At 61.6% G+C, this 22,865-nt stretch overlaps 1 protein-coding gene across 23 annotated transcripts in view; it reads left to right on the top strand.

Annotated features, from left to right (window-relative positions):
• LOC142076657 (uncharacterized) overlaps positions 1 to 4,610 on the top strand; it is a 30,908-nt gene extending 26,298 nt beyond the window's left edge. For all 23 annotated transcript variants that reach the window (XM_075138994.1, XM_075138987.1, XM_075138993.1 and 20 more), the window contains 10 exons: positions 58 to 211; positions 457 to 713; positions 1,109 to 1,194; positions 1,623 to 1,738; positions 1,825 to 1,942; positions 2,335 to 2,458; positions 2,914 to 3,042; positions 3,346 to 3,491; positions 3,778 to 3,903; positions 4,457 to 4,610. In XM_075138994.1, coding sequence (XP_074995095.1) covers positions 91 to 211; positions 457 to 713; positions 1,109 to 1,194; positions 1,623 to 1,738; positions 1,825 to 1,942; positions 2,335 to 2,458; positions 2,914 to 3,042; positions 3,346 to 3,491; positions 3,778 to 3,903; positions 4,457 to 4,577 — 1,344 coding nt within the window. In that variant the 5' untranslated portion in view covers positions 58 to 90 and the 3' untranslated portion in view covers positions 4,578 to 4,610. The remainder of the gene's footprint in view (positions 1 to 57; positions 212 to 456; positions 714 to 1,108; positions 1,195 to 1,622; positions 1,739 to 1,824; positions 1,943 to 2,334; positions 2,459 to 2,913; positions 3,043 to 3,345; positions 3,492 to 3,777; positions 3,904 to 4,456) is intronic.
• The last annotated feature ends 18,255 nt before the right edge of the window (positions 4,611 to 22,865 follow it).

The following is a 22,865-nucleotide window of genomic DNA, read 5'->3' as shown; positions in this document are numbered from 1 at the left end:
CCTTTTCCCATCTCTAAAGTACTCACTCATGAGCCTTTTTGTCTTTTTCCTGGGCAGGGTGTCCTGGTCACAGGACTCGGGACCTTCGCTATGGTCCAAGAGCAATTCCACGGCGAAGGAGAGGTGTATGTGGTCCGAAGACCCGTCTTCCGGCTGGACGTGGATGCGTTACGTCTGCAGGAGCTCGCGTTCCCCACAGTGGTTATCCCTGGTGAGAAGGCAGCGGCCACCCTCCACTTTCCCCCTGGGGGTGGGGTGCGCGCTCTCTGCTCTTTGGAAAGGGCTGAGAGAAATAGAGAATTGCCTCCAAAGGTCGGGGGACGGCTTGAGCTCCCCCAAAACAAACCACTCCCCAAGGGCTGTTTCTATAAACGACCTTTTCTATGGCATTTTGTTATGAACCTTACAGAGAAATTTGGCCTGCTGTGGCAGTGACAATGTTCCTCCTCCTTACAGGCGATGTCAAGATCAAGCCACTGAACTACAAGTGGCTATCGCAAGCCACCTCCTTCCCGCGGCACGTGGTGAAGAACTGTGTGCAAGAGACCGTACTCTTGTACTCTTTCCAGCTGAGGAACAGGCAGCGCCTCGCCTTCGCCTTCAAGGGCATTGGCGTTCTGTCCTGCAAAGACGACGTCCTGTGCATGCGGTTTTATTACGACTGCGTCACAGGGCTGGCGAGCAAGGCCAGCCGGATTGCACTGCTTCGCACTGTAAGTCGCTCCGGTTTTGAGGGCTGCTCCAGTGTCTTTGGGAAGCCTATTGAAGGGTGAGCAACCCAGTCGCCGTTGGCCAGCCTGGACGTGGCAGGCCAGTCAAACGCCTTTCCCCATGCTCACCCCCGCTGACTTCTCCATTAGCAAAGAAAGTTTCTGCTGAGTTTCTGGATCCTTGCCCTACAGAAAGCCCAGCAGTGTTACTGCGCAGTCTCAGTGTTTGCTGTGCAGCTTCTCCAGAGCAGAGCAAGGGCTAATGTTCACGGAGGAGGATTTGGAATAGGGGTTTGGAGAAGTGGCTTTCTGTTGGAGCAGGAGACAGGTCTGCTTCCTTTGGGAGCCAAGAGAAAACTGCCCTGGAAACCTTCTGACAGCTCTGTGTCACTTTGCAGAGGCTGTGGATGCCAGGTGCAGCTGTCTCCAGTGGAGCCACCACCGCTCGGGAGACACAGGCTGCTCCTGCCCACGCGTTCCCAAGGTGAGTGCGTTTCCTCTGCAGCCCTCGAGCGACCGAGCGGGTGGCTTCCCAGCTTCTGCTCAGCAGCGTGCGTTGTCGGGGCTCGACACTCAGCAGGGAGTCAGGGATCAATCCTGAACTGACTGGTTTCTGGTTAACTAATGCTGAGCTGGGGCTACGCGTGTATTCTCCTGGAGTGACCGGGCATCGTGATCGTGTCTCTCACGCCCAGCCTACTGTCATTCCCATCAGAGAGAACCAACTGCACGCAGAGAGGATTTTAAGCGACGTTTTCTGGTGTTGGGGGGAGCTTGCCAATCAAACCTGTGCATGGCCACAAAGGAAAGGGATGCCATGCCTTGCACGACAGTCAGGAGGATTAGTGCTGGGAAGCTGCAGAGGGTAGGGGGTCACCCTTCTTCAAGCCTGTGTCATCATTTGCTTTCCAGGTTTCAGTTCCTGGTGATCCGCGGAGCAGTGGCCAAGGGTTTCTCCACCTGGCACGAGAAGGCTGCAGAAAAGCACAAGATCAGAAGAGGCACGGGAGCGGGTCCCTGCTGTCCAGGTGGGGCCCTGCCCCACGCTGGGCGACCACAGCCCGGTTAAAACGCACTCCATGGGGCTGCTCTGAAGAGCTTCCTCCTTTCCCAGGTGCAGAGGGGCATCCTGACAAGCTGCTGCAGAGGCGGGTGAAGCTTTCCCTCCCCGTGCTGCCAAGCCAGGGGCCAGGCACAAGGCAGCAAGACATGGGGAAGGAGACTTCTGCCAGGTGAGACCCTTGTGGGAAGGGGTGAAAGGGATCCTTGCACCCATGTAGGAGGGACATCCCCTTTGGACACTCTGGCTGTAGGGACTCGGGAAGGTCCCCGACACCTGCGCCACGGTTTTTATGAGCTTGTTTGCCCCATCGCAGGCCCCTTAGTGGGGAAGGCGGCGGATGTTGAGCGCACCCCACATCACTTTGCTTGCCCTTACTTCAGACCTGAGGTGCGGTCCTCTCCCATCCATCGGATGGGGTTCAGGAGAGGCTCCCCCTTGCCATGGGAAACGGCCCCACCTCCCCCGCTTCTTCTGCCAGCCTGGGGAGCTTTGATACCAGACGAAAATGGGACACGAAACTGCCCCGTGCTCATGCCGACTCCTCCTGGTGTCTCTCCGCAGTGTGCTCCCCCCATGTCCGGGCAGCTCCCCCAGGACGAAGGAGGCAGGCAGGCAGGAGCCAGCTCCTCCAGCCAGGCCCACCGCTGCACTCCCGTCCTCTGAAGGCTGCAGGAGAGCGTTGCAGGTACGTGCTCTGCCTTGCCGTAACTACCGTGCTGTTTGAGACTCGGCAAAAGCCTCTTTGTGCAGAGAGCCATCCTGAAAGGATCCCTTGGCACGCGTTCATTGTGACCTGTCTGTCACCTCCTTCGGATCTTCTTCACGAAAAGGAGGGTGCTGCACACCCTGCCTGCCTGTTCTTGCCCCCTGGGTTGTCATGAAACACGTTATGCTGGCCAGGGGCTATGGAAAATGGACAAGTCCTTTCTAGGTCGTTGACAGTGGAGGTCTTTGGTCACTCAGCTCTGTTTGCCATGAGTTGAGGAGCCTGGCATGACTCCACGGCCCCTGATCTGTTAGGGGCAAAGCGCTGCCGACTGACGGCTGAGGCAAGGGGCACCAACGCGGGTCAGACCCGAAGGAAGCCCCTCCAGGAGCTGAGACTAATGCTGCCTGCTGCTGCGTTTCCGTCCCCTCCAGGAGGTCTGGCAGCTGTCTGCAGAGTGGGAGCAAGTGAAGACCGGGTGGCAAGAGCGGCGACAGCAAGCCCAGGCAGAATGGGCGGCGTGGGAAGCCTGGTCTGCAGGGGAGGACCGACAGCCGCCCCAGGTACGACACCGCTGAGAGCAGCAGCGACCCTCTCTGTGGGGGCACCCAGGGCGGCAGGTCTCCAGGGGGTGGGAGCAGGACTGGCACCCAGCTGCAGGGCAGGGGTTTGCCTGCTCATCCCCAGGAGGGAGAGGTTGGCAGCAGGATCCGAGGGGCAAAAGCAGCCGTCAGCCAAGACGACGGGCACGCGGCGCCGAGTCTCCCGGCTCCCGGGTCCTGCTGCGGGCTCCTTTCAAGAGGTCGTCTGGGAAAGGGCACCTCTGTTTGCCGTCTGGTTTGCTGAGAGCGTCTCCTCCTTGGCAGGCACTCGGCACTGGAGGCGCTTGGACTCCCCACCCTCCCGCCCAGCCCAGGGGAAAGGAGGTCAACGAGAGGTGGAGGAAGGCTGAAAACCCTCTCCCAGCAGAGGAGATGGCAGCAGCAGCCCAGCTGAAGAGACTCCAGCCTGAGTAAGTGTGCGCCAGCTCTGGCCACAGCCTGGGGCAGTCGAGCAGCCGTGACCCCGCAGAGATGTCCAGGACCCCCGTCCCTGCGTCCTGGGGCTGCATAGGACACCCTCTGATGTCTCCTAACACGGGCGTGACCTGGGTTACCCCCACAGCCAAGGCCCAGAGCTCACCACAGGGTGAAAGGGTGGGTACACGCGGGACCGGGTGGCTGCAGAGGCTGGATGAGGGGAGAGGCAGAAGGGGTCTCCGGCAGAGGCTGAGGGATGATGTCTCCCTGTTGTTGCAGCCACCTTTCCCCACGAGCGCTCCAGGTCCTCAGAAGGCTGGAGCCGCATCAGGCACGGAGGAACATATTCAAGCACGTCGCTGAGAACAACAGGCGGCATCAAGAGCAGCAGAGGCAGCTCCCCTGGTAACTGTCTCCAAAAAGGGATGGTGCTTCCCTCGGCTGCAAGGCCCATCCCTCTACGGAGGGCAGCCCTGGGGGAAAGGGGGCATTTCTCTGACACCCCTTGCGAGACAGAAGCAGGTTCTGGAGGCTGGCTTTGGGCTGGACCTCCCTGACACGCAAGGGGACTGCCTGGGCACCCAGAACTGGCTTTCCCTGCGGGACGTGAAAGTCCTGGCTGAAGGCAGAGGGATTCTTCTGATGGCTGGCTCTCCCCTTTGCAAGCCAGAGAGCATGTCCTTCCCTTGCAGAGTCCTGGGCCAAGACACCTTGCCCCGAGGGGGGACATCTCCTAAGACACTCAAGGTCTTGGCCCAACCTGACTCAGCCCCAGGCTGATCAGCTGCACCTGGGACCTTCTCCTGGGCTTGGGCATCAGGGGCCTCTGCCACCTCACAGGCACCTCGAGGCTTCATCGCAAGCAGGTCCCATCACAGGGGGCCTGAGCTACGCCTGCAGGATGTCTCTGCCTTCTCCCTGTCCATACGCTCATAGACTTTTCTTTCTTCCTCCCTAGCACTAGATGCTGGTACCGCAGCAGAGGGGAAGGTGCCGGAGCGGCGGCTGTGGCAGCGGCTGTTAGCAAAGGGGCTGGGAGGCTTCTCAGCTGCCGAGATCCACCTATAAATACAAAATAAAGAGCTCTGGGGCTGTTCCCAGCCGGACTGACAGGCCTGTGCCTGGTGATGGATTGGTCTAAAGGCATTATACACACCCCCTGTGTGATCCCGGAACTGCTCGCAGGGGCAGGAGGGAATAAAGTCCACACATAGCCCACAGCTCGAACACATGCAGCCCCACTCCTGCACATCCCAACACACAGGCAGCACGACAGAGGAGCACGGCTGGAGCCTCCCCGAAGTGCCAGCACGCTCCCGCACGCGGCGTGGAGAACCACCAGCAGGGCCAGAAGTCTGTGTGTGATGACAGGGCTGGGACCACACTGGGACCTCGGAGGTGTGGTGGGTAGATGGCACAGCGGGAGGGCTGCGGTGGAGGGACACGGGCTCTTCAGGAAGGACCGTCTGGGGAGGCGAGGAGGTGGACTTGCCTCCTGCTCGGGGTGGGACAGGAGCCAGCTTACGGGTCAGGATCAGCAGGCAGACCAATGTGGGTGCCGTGTTAGCAGGTACCTGCTAGGGACCTCCTGTTCAGGAGGGAGCTGTAGATGAGGCCTTCTTCAAACAAGTGAAAGAAGCCTCACATTCACAGGCCCTGGTCCTCATGGGGGAGCTGAACCACCCTGGCACCTGCTGGAAGGACAATCGAGCAGGGCTCAAGCAATCTAGGAGATTTTGAGAGTGCATTTCGTGGCACGGGTGATGGAGGAACCAAGAAGGAGAGGTGCTCTGCTGGACCTGGCACTGGTGAACAAGGAAGAACTGGTTGGGGATTTGAAAGTCAGCGGCAGCCTTGGCTGCGGTGGCCCTGAGATGGTGGAGTTCAGGATGCGGAAGGGAGGGAGCAGGGCAAGGAGCAGGACCACAGCCCTGGCTTTCAGGACAGCAGATTTCAACCTTGTCAGAGATCCTTCCTTGTCTGGAAGAATCCGAGGGGATATGGCCTTGGAGAGAAAAGGGGTCCTGGAGAGCTACTTGATAGTCACGGACCACCTCCTCCAAGCTCAAGAAAGGACCCTTCCGACAAGTGGGAAATGAAGCAAAGGCAGCAGGAGGCCGGCATGGATGAGTGAGGAGCTCCTCACTGAGCTCAGGCACGGACAGGAAGGTACAGGAGGTGGGGACAGAGGCAGGTGACCCAGGAGAAGCCGAGAGGTGCTGTCTGATGGTGAGGGGTAGGACTAGGAAAGCCAAGGCCGACCTGGAGTTGATCTGGGGAGGGACAGCGGGAAGATTTGTACATGACCGACCCCAGACGAAGAGGAAGGAAGACCTGGGCTGCGGCGTGCTGGGAGCTGTAGTCCCTCACCCTGCAGCATCCTGGGAGCCGAGGTGCCTCCCCTGCCTGCAGGCTCCAGTTTTCCTTCCTCCACTCCCTGCCCAGCCCCCCCCCCGTTCTCCTCCTCCCTCTGTCCTGCTCCCGTCCCTCTGTCCGGCTCCTGTCCCTCTCCGGCCACGCCACCGCCCTGCCCCACCCCCCCCTGCCGCTCTGCCCCTCTCCCCTCCTCCTCCCGGCTCCACCGGGGCTCCGGACCGGGGCCAGGGCAGCCCCCCGGAGGCGACCATGGGGCCTGGGGGGGCGGAGCTTCTGCCTCAGTGGAGCTGAGCGCTCACAAACTCATCACCAAGAGAGATTTGGGGCTTCTCTGAACTCCAAGCCTTTGTCGGGGCCTGACTGCAGCGAGACACCTCCGCAGAAGCCCCGGAGCTGTGTCAGCCGCCGTTCTTAGTCTTGCTAATGCAAGCTATCCACCTCCCAGCTGGCTTCCAGACCTGGGCTGGGCATTTCTCGTGAGGCTTCCTGGGACAGCTCGCTGCAGCCCCGTGGTGCCGCAGGAGGGTTTGGGCCAGGTTCTCCCCCAGCGTGAGCCTCTCGGGATAACTGGAGTCGCATCCCGGCGAGACCTCACACCTCTTCCCCGTGCAGGATGGAGGCTGGAGCCAGAAGCGTGGCAATTACCGAGCTAGTTGTGCTTGTTTTAGGAGGCACCAACCATCAGACAAAGGCTAATTCATTTGGCCATGGCCCGGGGCTTGGTCAGCACCCATATTAGCTGAGAAAACGAAGGTGAATGAGTTGTCTCAGGAGCAGCCGCCAGCATACGCTCTGCAGGTGGCCCCAAGAAAATGTTGGTGGCCCATAGCTGCTCTTGGTGGCCCCGAGGCCAGAACCGTAGCAGCAGTTGAGGTTCCCTGCCTCCGAGGGTTCACGATTAGCGGGTGCCGCTGCTGGCACGGACCCCTAGAAAGGTACCTCGTCTTGGTCCTTGGGACCATGGTGTTGAGCATCCCAGCTCGCAGGGCCCTTTGCTGTCTCCACTTGGTGGATGCATCCCCGGGAGGCAGCAGCAAGTGCAGGTTTGTCCCGAGGAGCATGCTCGCTGTGCCCTGCTCTAGTAGGAGGCACACTGCGGGGCTGAAAGGCAAAACTCATGAAAAAGGTGGAATTGAATCAGACCTGGCTGCACTGGCTGCCTGGGTGCGATCTTGACAGAGGCCATGGGTGGCTTTGAAGGTGGATGGCAAGTCATCTCCTGGTTTAATTGTCTCCTGGGATTGCTGCTCCGCCACCGCCCCCCTCTGCTTCTCCCTAATCAGTCTTGAGCAGCGTGGTCCCTGGCGGATAGGCAGGGCCTCAGAGGACTAACCCAGCGCTGGTGGGGGATCGTTGGTGGTCTGCTGTGAGCGGCTAGGCTGCCAGATCATCACGGCACGCTGTGTGCCGTGCATGTCCCGGTGCTGGGCACGTCCAGGTACTGGGAGCTGGGGGTGCTGGGTACTGGGCACGTCCAGGTACTGTGTGTTGGATGCGTGTTGCTGGGCTTGCTCAGGAGCCTGCAGTGCTCGCGATATCCAGGTGCTGGATATTGGGGTGCTGGTGCTCGGGTGCCCAGGGGCCGAGTGCTGGAGGTGGCTGAGTGTGTGGGGCGCTGGGTTCCTGGGTGCTGGGCATGTCCAGGTGCTGCGGGCTGGGTGCTGGGCACCGGTATACGCCAAGCAACCAGCACCCCCGGTACCCAGCATCCTGACCTGCCCAGCAGCCAGCACTCCCAGCGCCCCACAGAGTGCACGCCAAGCGCCCAGCATCCAGCACACGGACATGCCCAGCACACGGACATGCTCACCACCCAGCATCCAGCAGCCCCAGTGCCCAGCACCTCACATGCCCTTTCACAGCCCCACCAACACCGGGGCTCTGCGCTTGATCTACCGCACAACAAACAACCTTGCCGGAGCCCAATTCCAAAGCAGATAAGCACCCATCCGGCTCCAACACACAATTAGCCTGGAGGGAAAGATGTTGGTGGCACTCCCTGTCCCTTGGCGGCCCCTTCTGAGCCCCATCAACACCGGACCTCTGCATTTCTTCTCCCACCTAACGTCACCCTCTCCCTCAGAGTCAGCAGAGCCCAGCTCCGAAGCGGACACCCAGCAGATGGCGATCCAACACAGGACAAAACAGGACTGGGAGCTGTTGGGGGCACTCCCCTTCCCTGGGCAGCCCCTTCACAGCCCCCCCGACAACGGGGCGCGGCGCTTGCTCTGCCGCACAACCATCCACCCTGCCGGAGCCCAACTCCAAAACAGACAAGCACCCCATCGGGCTCCAATTCACAATCAGCCGGGACCGAAAGGTGTTGGCGGCTCGCACCTTCCCTTCGCAAGCCCTTCACAGCCGGAAAAGCGAGGGGCTCTGGGCTTCCTCTACCCCGTACCTCTGACACTCGCTGGAGCCCAGTGGAATTGGATGGGACCATTCTCCTGAAGCGGGGACATCCTTCTGGCATGGGGACAGGATGGATGGGGACGTTCAGTTAGGTGAGCTGGGTTGTCCCCATAGCATGGAGAGGGGATGCATGCTGGGCACTGGCATGCTGTGTGCCGTGCATGTCCCGGTGCTGGGCGTGTCCAAGGACTGGGAGCTGGGGGTGCTGGGCACGTCCAGGTACGGTGTACTGGATGTGTGTTGCTGGGCTTGCTCAGGAGCTGGCAGTGCTCGCGACGGCCAGGTGCTCGATATTCGGATGCTGGTGCTCAGGGGTTGAGTGCTGGAGGTGGCTGGGTGTGCGGGGCACTGGGTTCCTGCGTGCTGGGCATGTCCAGGTGCTGCGGGCTGCTTGCTCGACGCTGGTACATGCCAAGCCACCAGCACCCATCTCCCCGAACTGCTCAGCAGCCAGCACTCTCAGCGCCTCGCAGAGTGCACCCCAAGCATCCAGCACACGGACATGCTCAGCACACGGACATGCTCAGCACTGAGCACCCCCCGTGCCCAACACGCCGCAACCCAAGTGCCCTCACCCAGCCGTGCCCAGCATCCAGCAGCCCCAGTGCCCAGCACCACACATGCCCTTTCACAGCCCCACTAGCACCGGGGCTCCGCGCTTGCTCTGCCGTACAACCGTCCAGCGTGCCGGAGCCGAACTCCAAAACGGAGAAGCACCCCGTCGGGCTCCAACTCACAATCAGCCGAGACCGAAAGGTGTTGGCGGCTCGCACCTTCCCTTCGCAAGCCCTTCGCAGCCGGAAAAGCGAGGGGCTCTGGGCTTCCTCTACCCCGTACCTCTGACACTCGCTGGAGCCCAGGGGAATTGGATGGGGCCATTCTCCTGAAGCGGGGACATCCCTCTGGCATGGGGACAGGATGGATGGGGACGTTCAGTTAGGTGAGCTGGGTTGTCCCTCTGGCATGGAGAGGGGATGCATGCTGGGCACTGGCATGCTGTGTGCCGTGCATGTCCCGGTGCTGGGCATGTCCAAGGACTGGGAGCTGGGGGTGCTGGGCATGTCCAGGTACGGTGTACTGGATGTGTGTTGCTGGGCTTGCTCAGGAGCTGGCAGTGCTCGCGACGGCCAGGTGCTCGATATTCGGATGCTGGTGCTCGGGGGTTGAGTGCTGGAGGTGGCTGGGTGTGCGGGGCACTGGGTTCCTGCGTGCTGGGCATGTCCAGGTGCTGCGGGCTGCTTGCTCGACGCCGGTACATGCCAAGCCACCAGCACCCATCTCCCCGAACTGCTCAGCAGCCAGCACTCTCAGCGCCTCGCAGAGGGCACCCCAAGCGCCCAGCATCCAGCACACGCACATGCTCAGCACACGGACATGCTCAGCACTGAGCACCCCCCGTGCCCAACACGCCGCAACCCAAGTGCCCTCACCCAGCCGTGCCCAGCATCCAGCAGCCCCAGTGCCCAGCACCACACATGCCCTTTCACAGCCCCACTAGCACCGGGGCTCCGCGCTTGCTCTGCCGTACAACCGTCCAGCGTGCCGGAGCCGAACTCCAAAACGGAGAAGCACCCCGTCGGGCTCCAACTCACAATCAGCCGAGACCGAAAGGTGTTGGCGGCTCGCACCTTCCCTTCGCAAGCCCTTCACAGCCGCACAAGGCAAGGGGCTCTGGGCTTCCTTTACCCCGTACCTCTGACACTCGCTGGAGCCCAGGGGAATTGGATGGGACCATTCTCCTGAAGCGGGGACATCCCTCTGGCATGGGGACAGGATGGATGGGGACGTTCAGTTAGGTGAGCTGGGTTGTCCCTATAGCATGGAGAGGGGATGCATGCTGGGCACTGGCATGCTATGTGCCGTGCATGTCCCGGTGCTGGGCGTGTCCAAGGACTGGGAGCTGGGGGTGCTGGGTACTGGGCACGGCCAGGTACGGTGTACTGGATGTGTGTTGCTGGGCTTGCTCAGGAGCTGGCAGTGCTCGCGACGGCCAGGTGCTCGATATTCGGATGCTGGTGCTCAGGGGTTGAGTGCTGGAGGTGGCTGGGTGTGCGGGGCACTGGGTTCCTGGGTGCTGGGCATGTCCAGGTGCTGCGGGCTGCTTGCTCGACGCCGGTACATGCCAAGCCACCAGCACCCATCTCCCCGAACTGCTCAGCAGCCAGCACTCTCAGCGCCTCGCAGAGCGCACGCCAAGCGCCCAGCATCCAGCACACGGACATGCTCAGCACTGAGCACCCCCCGTGCCCAACACGCCGCAACCCAAGTGCCCTCACCCAGCCGTGCCCAGCATCCAGCAGCCCCAGTGCCCAGCACCACACATGCCCTTTCACAGCCCCACTAGCACCGGGGCTCCGCGCTTGCTCTGCCGTACAACCGTTCAGCGTGCCGGAGCCGAACTCCAAAACGGAGAAGCACCCCGTCGGGCTCCAACTCACAATCAGCCGAGACCGAAAGGTGTTGGCGGCTCGCACCTTCCCTTCGCAAGCCCTTCGCAGCCGGAAAAGCGAGGGGCTCTGGGCTTCCTCTACCCCGTACCTCCGACGTTCACTGGAGCCCCGTGGGGTTGGATGGGGCCATTCTCCTGAAGTGGAGTGGGGACATCCCTCTAGCATGGGGACGTTCTCCTGAGGTGGGGTGCGATGTCCCTCTGGCATGGAGCGGGGATGCATGCTGGGCACTGGCATGCTGTGTGCCGTGCATGTCCCGGTGCTGGGCATGTCCAAGGACTGGGAGCTGGGGGTGCTGGGTACTGGGCACGTCCAGGTACGGTGTACTAGATGTGTGTTGCTGGGCTTGCTCAGGAGCTGGCAGTGCTCGCGACGGCCAGGTGCTCGATATTCGGATGCTGGTGCTCAGGGGTTGAGTGCTGGAGGTGGCTGGGTGTGCGGGGCACTGGGTTCCTGCGTGCTGGGCATGTCCAGGTGCTGCGGGCTGCTTGCTCGACGCCGGTACATGCCAAGCCACCAGCACCCATCTCCCCGAACTGCTCAGCAGCCAGCACTCTCAGCGCCTCGCAGAGGGCACCCCAAGCGCCCAGCATCCAGCACACGCACATGCTCAGCACACGGACATGCTCAGCACTGAGCACCCCCCGTGCCCAACACGCCGCAACTCAAGTGCCCTCACCCAGCCGTGCCCAGCATCCAGCAGCCCCAGTGCCCAGCACCACACATGCCCTTTCACAGCCCCACTAGCACCGGGGCTCCGCGCTTGCTCTGCCGTACAACCGTCCAGCGTGCCGGAGCCGAACTCCAAAACGGAGAAGCACCCCGTCGGGCTCCAACTCACAATCAGCCGAGACCGAAAGGTGTTGGCGGCTCGCACCTTCCCTTCGCAAGCCCTTCACAGCCGCACAAGGCAAGGGGCTCTGGGCTTCCTTTACCCCGTACCTCTGACACTCGCTGGAGCCCAGGGGAATTGGATGGGACCATTCTCCTGAAGCGGGGACATCCCTCTGGCATGGGGACAGGATGGATGGGGACGTTCAGTTAGGTGAGCTGGGTTGTCCCTATAGCATGGAGAGGGGATGCATGCTGGGCACTGGCATGCTATGTGCCGTGCATGTCCCGGTGCTGGGCGTGTCCAAGGACTGGGAGCTGGGGGTGCTGGGCACGTCCAGGTACGGTGTACTGGATGTGTGTTGCTGGGCTTGCTCAGGAGCTGGCAGTGCTCGCGACGGCCAGGTGCTCGATATTCGGATGCTGGTGCTCAGGGGTTGAGTGCTGGAGGTGGCTGGGTGTGCGGGGCACTGGGTTCCTGCGTGCTGGGCATGTCCAGGTGCTGCGGGCTGCTTGCTCGACGCCGGTACATGCCAAGCCACCAGCACCCATCTCCCCGAACTGCTCAGCAGCCAGCACTCTCAGCGCCTCGCAGAGGGCACCCCAAGCGCCCAGCATCCAGCACACGCACATGCTCAGCACACGGACATGCTCAGCACTGAGCACCCCCCGTGCCCAACACGCCGCAACCCAAGTGCCCTCACCCAGCCGTGCCCAGCATCCAGCAGCCCCAGTGCCCAGCACCACACATGCCCTTTCACAGCCCCACTAGCACCGGGGCTCCGCGCTTGCTCTGCCGTACAACCGTTCAGCGTGCCGGAGCCGAACTCCAAAACGGAGAAGCACCCCGTCGGGCTCCAACTCACAATCAGCCGAGACCGAAAGGTGTTGGCGGCTCGCACCTTCCCTTCGCAAGCCCTTCGCAGCCGGAAAAGCGAGGGGCTCTGGGCTTCCTCTACCCCGTACCTCCGACGTTCACTGGAGCCCCGTGGGGTTGGATGGGGCCATTCTCCTGAAGTGGAGTGGGGACATCCCTCTAGCATGGGGACGTTCTCCTGAGGTGGGGTGCGATGTCCCTCTGGCATGGAGAGGGGATGCATGCTGGGCACTGGCATGCTGTGTGCCGTGCATGTCCCGGTGCTGGGCATGTCCAAGGACTGGGAGCTGGGGGTGCTGGGTACTGCGCACGGCCAGGTACGGTGTACTGGATGTGTGTTGCTGGGCTTGCTCAGGAGCTGGCAGTGCTCGCGACGGCCAGGTGCTCGATATTCGGATGCTGGTGCTCGGGTGCCCAGGGGCTGAATGCTGGAGGTGGCTGGGTGTGCGGGGCACTGGGTTCCTGCGTGCTGGGCATGTCCAGGTGCTGCGGGCTGCTTGCTCGACGCCGGTACATGCCAAGCCACCAGCACCCATCTCCCCGAACTGCTCAGCAGCCAGCACTCTCAGCGCCTCGCAGAGGGCACCCCAAGCGCCCAGCATCCAGCACACGCACATGCTCAGCACACGGACATGCTCAGCACTGAGCACCCCCCGTGCCCAACACGCCGCAACCCAAGTGCCCTCACCCAGCCGTGCCCAGCATCCAGCAGCCCCAGTGCCCAGCACCACACATGCCCTTTCACAGCCCCACTAGCACCGGGGCTCCGCGCTTGCTCTGCCGTACAACCGTTCAGCGTGCCGGAGCCGAACTCCAAAACGGAGAAGCACCCCGTCGGGCTCCAACTCACAATCAGCCGAGACCGAAAGGTGTTGGCGGCTCGCACCTTCCCTTCGCAAGCCCTTCGCAGCCGGAAAAGCGAGGGGCTCTGGGCTTCCTCTACCCCGTACCTCGGACGTTCACTGGAGCCCCGTGGGGTTGGATGGGGCCATTCTCCTGAAGCGGGGACATCCTTCTGGCATGGGGACAGGATGGATGGGGACGTTCAGTTAGGTGAGCTGGGTTGTCCCCATAGCATGGAGAGGGGATGCATGCTGGGCACTGGCATGCTGTGTGCCGTGCATGTCCCGGTGCTGGGCGTGTCCAAGGACTGGGAGCTGGGGGTGCTGGGCACGTCCAGGTACGGTGTACTGGATGTGTGTTGCTGGGCTTGCTCAGGAGCTGGCAGTGCTCGCGACGGCCAGGTGCTCGATATTCGGATGCTGGTGCTCAGGGGTTGAGTGCTGGAGGTGGCTGGGTGTGCGGGGCACTGCGTTCCTGCGTGCTGGGCATGTCCAGGTGCTGCGGGCTGCTTGCTCGACGCCGGTACATGCCAAGCCACCAGCACCCATCTCCCCGAACTGCTCAGCAGCCAGCACTCTCAGCGCCTCGCAGAGGGCACCCCAAGCGCCCAGCATCCAGCACACGCACATGCTCAGCACACGGACATGCTCAGCACTGAGCACCCCCCGTGCCCAACACGCCGCAACCCAAGTGCCCTCACCCAGCCGTGCCCAGCATCCAGCAGCCCCAGTGCCCAGCACCACACATGCCCTTTCACAGCCCCACTAGCACCGGGGCTCCGCGCTTGCTCTGCCGTACAACCGTTCAGCGTGCCGGAGCCGAACTCCAAAACGGAGAAGCACCCCGTCGGGCTCCAACTCACAATCAGCCGAGACCGAAAGGTGTTGGCGGCTCGCACCTTCCCTTCGCAAGCCCTTCGCAGCCGGAAAAGCGAGGGGCTCTGGGCTTCCTCTACCCCGTACCTCGGACGTTCACTGGAGCCCCGTGGGGTTGGATGGGGCCATTCTCCTGAAGTGGAGTGGGGACATCCCTCTAGCATGGGGACGTTCTCCTGAGGTGGGGTGCGATGTCCCTCTGGCATGGAGCGGGGATGCATGCTGGGCACTGGCATGCTGTGTGCCGTGCATGTCCCGGTGCTGGGCATGTCCAAGGACTGGGAGCTGGGGGTGCTGGGTACTGCGCACGGCCAGGTACGGTGTACTGGATGTGTGTTGCTGGGCTTGCTCAGGAGCTGGCAGTGCTCGCGACGGCCAGGTGCTCGATATTCGGATGCTGGTGCTCAGGGGTTGAGTGCTGGAGGTGGCTGGGTGTGCGGGGCACTGGGTTCCTGCGTGCTGGGCATGTCCAGGTGCTGCGGGCTGCTTGCTCGACGCCGGTACATGCCAAGCCACCAGCACCCATCTCCCCGAACTGCTCAGCAGCCAGCACTCTCAGCGCCTCGCAGAGGGCACCCCAAGCGCCCAGCATCCAGCACACGCACATGCTCAGCACACGGACATGCTCAGCACTGAGCACCCCCCGTGCCCAACACGCCGCAACCCAAGTGCCCTCACCCAGCCGTGCCCAGCATCCAGCAGCCCCAGTGCCCAGCACCACACATGCCCTTTCACAGCCCCACTAGCACCGGGGCTCCGCGCTTGCTCTGCCGTACAACCGTTCAGCGTGCCGGAGCCGAACTCCAAAACGGAGAAGCACCCCGTCGGGCTCCAACTCACAATCAGCCGAGACCGAAAGGTGTTGGCGGCTCGCACCTTCCCTTCGCAAGCCCTTCGCAGCCGGAAAAGCGAGGGGCTCTGGGCTTCCTCTACCCCGTACCTCCGACGTTCACTGGAGCCCCGTGGGGTTGGATGGGGCCATTCTCCTGAAGTGGAGTGGGGACATCCCTCTAGCATGGGGACGTTCTCCTGAGGTGGGGTGCGATGTCCCTCTGGCATGGAGCGGGGATGCATGCTGGGCACTGGCATGCTGTGTGCCGTGCATGTCCCGGTGCTGGGCGTGTCCAAGGACTGGGAGCTGGGGGTGCTGGGCACGTCCAGGTACGGTGTACTGGATGTGTGTTGCTGGGCTTGCTCAGGAGCTGGCAGTGCTCGCGACGGCCAGGTGCTCGATATTCGGATGCTGGTGCTCAGGGGTTGAGTGCTGGAGGTGGCTGGGTGTGCGGGGCACTGCGTTCCTGCGTGCTGGGCATGTCCAGGTGCTGCGGGCTGCTTGCTCGACGCCGGTACATGCCAAGCCACCAGCACCCATCTCCCCGAACTGCTCAGCAGCCAGCACTCTCAGCGCCTCGCAGAGGGCACCCCAAGCGCCCAGCATCCAGCACACGCACATGCTCAGCACACGGAAATGCTCAGCACTGAGCACCCCCCGTGCCCAACACGCCGCAATCCAAGTGCCCTCACCCAGCCGTGCCCAGCATCCAGCAGCCCCAGTGCCCAGCACCACACATGCCCTTTCACAGCCCCACTAGCACCGGGGCTCCGCGCTTGCTCTGCCGTACAACCGTTCAGCGTGCCGGAGCCGAACTCCAAAACGGAGAAGCACCCCGTCGGGCTCCAACTCACAATCAGCCGAGACCGAAAGGTGTTGGCGGCTCGCACCTTCCCTTCGCAAGCCCTTCACAGCCGCACAAGGCAAGGGGCTCTGGGCTTCCTCTACCCCGTACCTCTGACACTCGCTGGAGCCCAGGGGAATTGGATGGGGCCATTCTCCTGAAGCGGGGACATCCCTCTGGCATGGGGACAGGATGGATGGGGACGTTCAGTTAGGTGAGCTGGGTTGTCCCTATAGCATGGAGAGGGGATGCATGCTGGGCACTGGCATGCTGTGTGCCGTGCATGTCCCGGTGCTGGGCATGTCCAAGGACTGGGAGCTGGGGGTGCTGGGCACGTCCAGGTACGGTGTACTGGATGTGTGTTGCTGGGCTTGCTCAGGAGCTGGCAGTGCTCGCGACGGCCAGGTGCTGGACATTCGGGTGCTGGTGCTCAGGGGTTGAGTGCTGAATGCTGGAGGTGGCTGGGTGTGAGCTGGTTTCCTGGATGCTGGGCATGTCCAGGTGCTGCGGGCTGCGTGGTTGGTACCGGTACGTGCCAAAAAGCAGCATACCCAGCGCTCCGCAGAGGGCTCCCCAATCGCCCAGCATCCGGACATGCTCGCCACCCAACATGCAGCAACCCAAGTGCCCTCACCCAGCCGTGCCCAGCATCCAGCCATGACCAGCATCCAGCAGCCCCAGTGCCCAGCACCTCACATGCCCTTTCACAGCCCCACCAACACCGGAGCTCTGCGCTTGATCTACCGCACTACAAACAACCTTGCCGGAGCCCAATTCCAAAGCAGATAAGCACCCATCCGGCTCCAACACACAATTAGCCTGGAGGGAAAGATGTTGGTGGCACTCCCTGTCCCTTGGCGGCCCCTTCTGAGCCCCATCAACACCGGACCTCTGCATTTCTTCTCCCACCTAACGTCACCCTCTCCCTCAGAGTCAGCAGAGCCCAGCTCCGAAGCGGACACCCAGCAGATGGCGCTCCAACACAGGACAAAACAGGACTGGGAGCTGTTGGGGGCACTCCCCTTCCCTGGGCAGCCCCTTCACAGCCCCCCCGACACCGGGGCGCGGCGCTTGCTCTGCCGCACAACCATCCACCCTGCCGGAGCCCAACTCCAAAACAGACAAGCACCCCATCCAGCTTCCACACGGAATTAGCCAGGACTGAAGGATGTTGGTGGCCCTCACCGTCCTTTGGCAGTCAGTTCACAGGCTCAACAGCACTGGGCTTATGCGCTTGCTCGTGATCGTGGCCACTACCCTGGGTTTGGCAAGCCCCATGATTGTGAGATGCATCCATGCCCTTGTAGGGAACCTCTTGGGGTTCTTCAGTTCCACAGAGAACCCTGTTGCATGAGTTCGATGACGTTGTTCTCCTGAGGTGAGGTATCCGTCTGGCATGCAGAGAGAATGGATGCTGGGCTCGGGGGTTCTGGTCATGTATAGGTGCTGGATGCTGGGTTCTGAGCACTGGGGCTGCTTGGTGCTGGCCATGTACCTGTGCTGGGCATGTTGAGGTCCAGGGTACTGGGCTCTGGGGGTGCTGGGGGTTGCTGTACAATGGGGGTGCTGTGGGCTGGGCATTTCCTGGTGATGGGTGTGTGATGCTGCGGGTCCAGGTTGCCTGGCATGCCTGGGTGATGGGAATGTCTGGGTGCTGGGCATGTCCAGCTGCTGGGCATGTCCGGCTGCTGTGTGATGGGTGCTGGGCACTGTGCCTGCTGGGAGCTGGGCATATGTCCGGCTTCTAGGCTTCTCTGGGTGCTAGGTGTTCTGTACGTCCAGATGGTGTGTGTCTTGTGCTGGGGTTGCTGGCTGTGGGGCACAGGGAGTGCTGGGTGCTTGGCACGTCCGAGTGCTGGACATGTCCGAGTGCTGAGCGTGTTGAGGTGCTGAGCACTGGTTTGCCGGGCTCTGGGGGTGCTGGGTGCTGGGCATGTCCATGTGATGGGTGCTTGGCATGGGGTGCTGGTTGCTGTGCGCTGGGACTGCTGGCTATGTGCAGGTGCTGGGATGTCTGGCTGCTGGGCACTGGAGGTGCTGGATGCTGGGCATGTGAGGGTGCTGTGCATGTCTGGGTGCTGGCATATCCGGGTACTGGTGCTGGACACTGGGGATGCTGGTCATGTCCGGGTGCTGGCCACTAGCGTGCTGGGTTTGCTGAGTGCTGGGCATGTGCCGGTGCTTGCTGTTGGGCACTGGGGATGGTGCGTGCTGGGCGCTCAGGGTGCTGGGTCCTGGGGCTGCTGGAGGTGGCTGGGTGTGGGTGCCCAGTTTCTGGGTGCTGGGGATGGCTGTGTGCGAGGTGCTGGAGGTGGCTGGGTTTGGGATGCTGCACGTAGCCAGGTGCTGGATGCTGGGAGTGCTGGGGACTGGGGGTACTGGGTGGTGGGCATGTCCGGGTGCGGGGAGCTGGGCTCTGCGCGTCCTGGTCCCTGGGTACAGTGGGTGCTGGACTTGTCTGGGTGCTGGGCATGTCCACGTGCTGGGCATGTGCAGGTGCTTACTGTTGGGTACTGGGGATGGTGCGTGCTGGGCGCTCGGGGTGCTGGGTCCTGAGCACTAGGGTTGCTGGTTCCTGGGGTTGCTGGAGGTGGCTGGCTGTGGGGTGCTGGGGACGTCCAGGTACTGGGTTCTGGGCATGACTGGGTGTGGGGTTCAGGGTGCTGGGTGCTGGAGGTGGCTGGGAGTGGGATGCTGCAGGTGCCCAGGTGCCGGGAGTGCCCGGGTGCTGGGTGCTGGGTATGACCCGGTGCTGGGCATGGCTGGTGTTGGACACTCACGGTGCTGCATGTTGGGGGTGCTGGGCACGTCCAGGTGCTGGGCACCGGTGATGTGTCCTCGTTTCAGCTGGGAGCGAGTTAATTTTCTTCCTAGTATCTGTTATAGTGCTGTGTTTGGGATTTAGTACGAGAACTGTGTTGATAACACAGTGATGCAACCGGCCCTGCAGTTACTCCAACCCCCTCGACAGTCACTGCGGCTGAACCAGAGAACCAACCTGTGCCGGTATCAGACGCCTCTATACAGAAGAAGAAATGCACAAGAAAATCAGCTCGTTTAGTAAGGGATGAAGATGAACCAGGGCCATCACGAGAACAGGAGGAGGAAGAGGCAGAACCCGTAAACGAGCTGGTGGCTCCGTGCATCCTTGACATAGACTACCTCAGGAGAGGGTATTTCAAGGACCCAAAAGGGTACCGGTGGGCTTTTGGTAGAGCTGCCCTGGAGACGGAGGAAATCAAACAGCTGTCCACCTTACCCGGTCTCTCAGAGGACCCTTCTGTTGTGGGGTTGCTGAAGGTTGAAGAACAGCAGGTACCAATCGCTACCACAACAGTGCACAAGTGGCAACATCGCATCAACCGAGACTCCCTGCTTCCCATCCATAAGCTGGTTCGTCCACTGCAGAGGCAAGAAATGATCAGCAAGACTCGCTCACCCTTTAACAGTCCCATATGGCCGGTGCGAAAGTCTAATGGAGAGCGGAGACTAACAGTAGACTACCGTGGCCTGTACAAAGTCACACCGCCATCGAGTGCGGCCATGCCGGACATGCTAGAACTCCAATACGAATGCAGTCAAAGGCAGCCAAGTGGTACGCCACAATTGATATCGCTAATGCATTCCTCTCAATCCCTAGGGCAGCAGAGTGCAGGCCACACTTTGCTTTCACTTGGAGGGGCATCCAGTACACCTGGAACCGACTGCCCCAGGGGTGGAAACACAGCCCTACCATTTGCCATGGACTGATCCACACCGCACTGGAACAGGGTGAGGCTCCGGAACACCTGCAATACATTGATGACATCATTGTGTGGGGCAGCACAGCAGAAGAAGTTTTTGAGAAAGGGGAGAGAATAGTCCAAATCCTTCTGAAGGCCGGCTTTGCCATGAACCAAAGTAAGGTCAAGGCACCTGCACAGGAGATCCAGTTCTTAGGAATAAAATGGCAAGATGGACGTCGTCAGATCCCAATGGATGTGATCAACAAAACAACAGCCATGTCCCCACCAACTAGCAGAAAGGAAACACAAGCCTTCTTAGGCGTTGTGGGCTTTTGGACACTGCATATTCCACATTACAGTCAGATCGTAAGCCCTCTCTATCAAGTGACCCGGAAGACGAACGATTTCAAATGGGGCCCTGAGCAACGACAAGCCTTTGAACAAGTTAAACGGGAGATAGTCCGTGCAGTAGCCCTTGGGCCAGTCCGGGCAGGACAAGATGTAAAGAATGTGCTCTACACCGCAGCCGGGGAGAATGGCCCTACCTGGAGCCTCTGGCAGAAAGCACCAGGGGACACTTGAGGTCGACCCTTAGGGTTTTGGAGTCGGGGATACAGAGGATCCGAGGCCCGCTATACTCCAACTGGGAAGGAGATATTGGCAGCATATGAAGGGGTTCGAGCTGCTTCGGAAGTGGTTGGTACCGAAGCACAGCTCCTCCTGGCACCCCGACTGCCGGTGCTGGGCTGGATGTTCAAAGGGAGGGTCCCCTCTACACATCATGCAACCTGAAGTCCCAGGTAGCAGCCCCAGACTCTTCCAAGGTAGCTAGCTAAGGAGTTTTGTACATGTTCAAGGTAGGTCCATGTATTCTACCTCCCCGTGACTGCTCCCAAGCAGCTCCCAGAGACTTTTGGCCGTCTCTGGAGACAACTGAAGTCCTGACTGTCAGCCCCAGACTCCTCCAAAGTAGCTCCCTGAGGAATTTTGTCGATGTAGGAGGCAGGTCCATAGCCGCTAGCTCCCCGGGACTCCTCCCATGCAGCTCTTTGATCATCTTCCTCCCTTGTTCAGTGGCTGTTGGAAGAGGGCTGTGATGCATGGGTGCGGGCTCTGCCCGGTGTTTCTGTCACTGGTGCAGCCAGGGCATGCTGGGGATCACGTGACTCAGGTACACACACACCCCCCACCCCCCCCAGAGGGGCAGCCACCAGCCTGAATGGCCCAAACCTCCCAGCGACCTGCAACTGTGTCACCCTGGAGGAACACTCATGACAGCTCCCTGTGACACCAAGCACCAGTGACCCTTTCTGCCTCCCCTGCGGGAGAGCGGCCTCTCGGCTGTGGTGCGATGCTCGTGCCCTGGGGCGGGAGGTTCGTGACCCAGCCCAGGCAGAGGAGTCCATCGGTCCTCGGGACACAAGGAGCTCGAGAAAGAGATGAATAAAAACACAACGGAGAAGTTGCAAAACAGTGTCGACTTCTTTAATTGTTCGCAACAGTCCTTCACCCCAACAGGGAAGAAGGCTTTTACAGACGGCCATGGCTCTGAGCTCAGCCCAATGTGGTGCTGGAAGCAGGGCCATCTGCAGGGCCTTCTTTCAGGACCTTTTCCATCCGAGGGACCTTTTGCATGGCCACTATGGAAAGGAATTTGCTTTCTGCGGCAAGAGAGGGCAACTGGGCCAATCTGGGACAGGGGCAGGGCACCCGTGGGGACAGTCACAGGCACAGGGATGGCGACAAGGCACCTGCAAGGACAGAGATTGGGGTGGGGACAGTGACGGGGACAGAACTCCTGTGGGGACAGCGATGGGGACATGGCACCTACAGGGATGACACTGGGGTGAGGGATAGGGTCAGAGATGGGGACAGGACACCTGTGGGGACAGTGGCAGTCACCTGTGTGATCTCCATGTGGTCCAACCAGTCCCTGGTCCCCAGCTGCCCGTAGCAATTCCTCCCTTGCATGTAGACTCACCCCTGGTCGTCCATCAGCCCCAGTGGTTGTACCCCACGGAGCAGGCCACGGCCCTGGGGACAGGGTGACAGCGAGGTGACATCGCTGGGGACCCCTCCCCCAGGGCGGCGGGGACCCCCCTAGGAACACCCCCCCTCACCTTGATGGGCAGCCGCAGGGGGATGAGCACGGGGCGGGCAGGGTGCCCCGAGGTTCGTGCCTGCAGGAAGATGCCCCCATCTCTGCAGGAGATCGCGGGTCTCGTGGGGGGAGTTTTTTTGGGTGAATTTAGGGGATTTGGGGAGAATATTTGATGGGAAAAAGAACAGGCTGATTCAGCCGAGCTGGGTCAGGACCATGAGCTGCCTGGTTTGTGGCTGCCAGTCACTGACGAGCAGCATCCGCTTGTCAGCCTCCTTGTGCCCCATGGCCGATGCACTTGTGACCATTGCGTGTGCTTGGCAGCTCCCGCGCGCTGCATTGGTTGGGGTGAGGCAGAGCCAGGACAAGGAGCTGCTGCCCCAGCAGCAGGACGTGCTGCCGCCGCTCCACAAGACCTTCCTGCAGACCATCACGGGGATCTTCAGCCCCTTCGGCGCCATCGCCTCTGTCTGCATCCTGCTGCCCTTGGGCGTGCGCAAGTCCACGCTGTGCTTCCCTGAGCTGCTGAGCAAGTGCTGCTCACTGGTGGAGCACTGAGACCCTGGAGAGCGCCCACAGGGCGAGGACCATCCAGACCGGCACCCACCACCCCAGCGGCATCGCTGGGACTGCCCTAAGGAAGGGGCTCAGACCCCCGACTTCTGGCACCGGGGGGCCGCCCCGATGGAGACCTCACCCTGCACCTTCTGCAAGCCAGACCCGGGAAGCTCTCGCCAGCACAGCGGGACAGCGATGCTGCTTCCTGAAGGAAAGATACGGGTTTTTTTCCCCCTTTCCATTTTTCCCCCCTTCCTGGTCTTGCGGCTGCCCAAGGTGCAGCCAGACAGGGGAAGGAGGGTCCCTGCCTGGCCTCCCTCCCTCAGCATTATTGGGGTGATTTGGGGCTATTTCGCTGTGGCAGTGAGGCAAAGCTGGGCTCTGGAGCTGAGCATGGTGGGACCCGAGGAAGGGCGTGATTGTCTTGGGGCTTTTAAGGGCTTTGCACTGAGCCCTGTCCCCGCGGGAGGGGACGCTGGTTGTGTTCAAGACAAAGGCGTTGCAGCCCTTGTTGTCCTGTGTGTCTGTCCCGGCCCCGGCCCCAGCCCCCCAGGTCTGTCTTTGTCCCAGGGGCTCAGTGCTGCTTTCTGCGTGGGGCCGTGCCCGTGAGTCCTGCAGGGACCCGTCTGTCCTGGCTCCCCTG

This window comes from Calonectris borealis, unplaced genomic scaffold (genome assembly GCF_964195595.1).
Source record: "Calonectris borealis unplaced genomic scaffold, bCalBor7.hap1.2 HAP1_SCAFFOLD_77, whole genome shotgun sequence".
NCBI classification, from domain to species: Eukaryota; Metazoa; Chordata; class Aves; order Procellariiformes; family Procellariidae; genus Calonectris; species Calonectris borealis.
The sequence above is the reverse complement of the archived record's forward strand: the minus strand, read 5'-3'. Positions and strand labels throughout refer to the sequence as shown.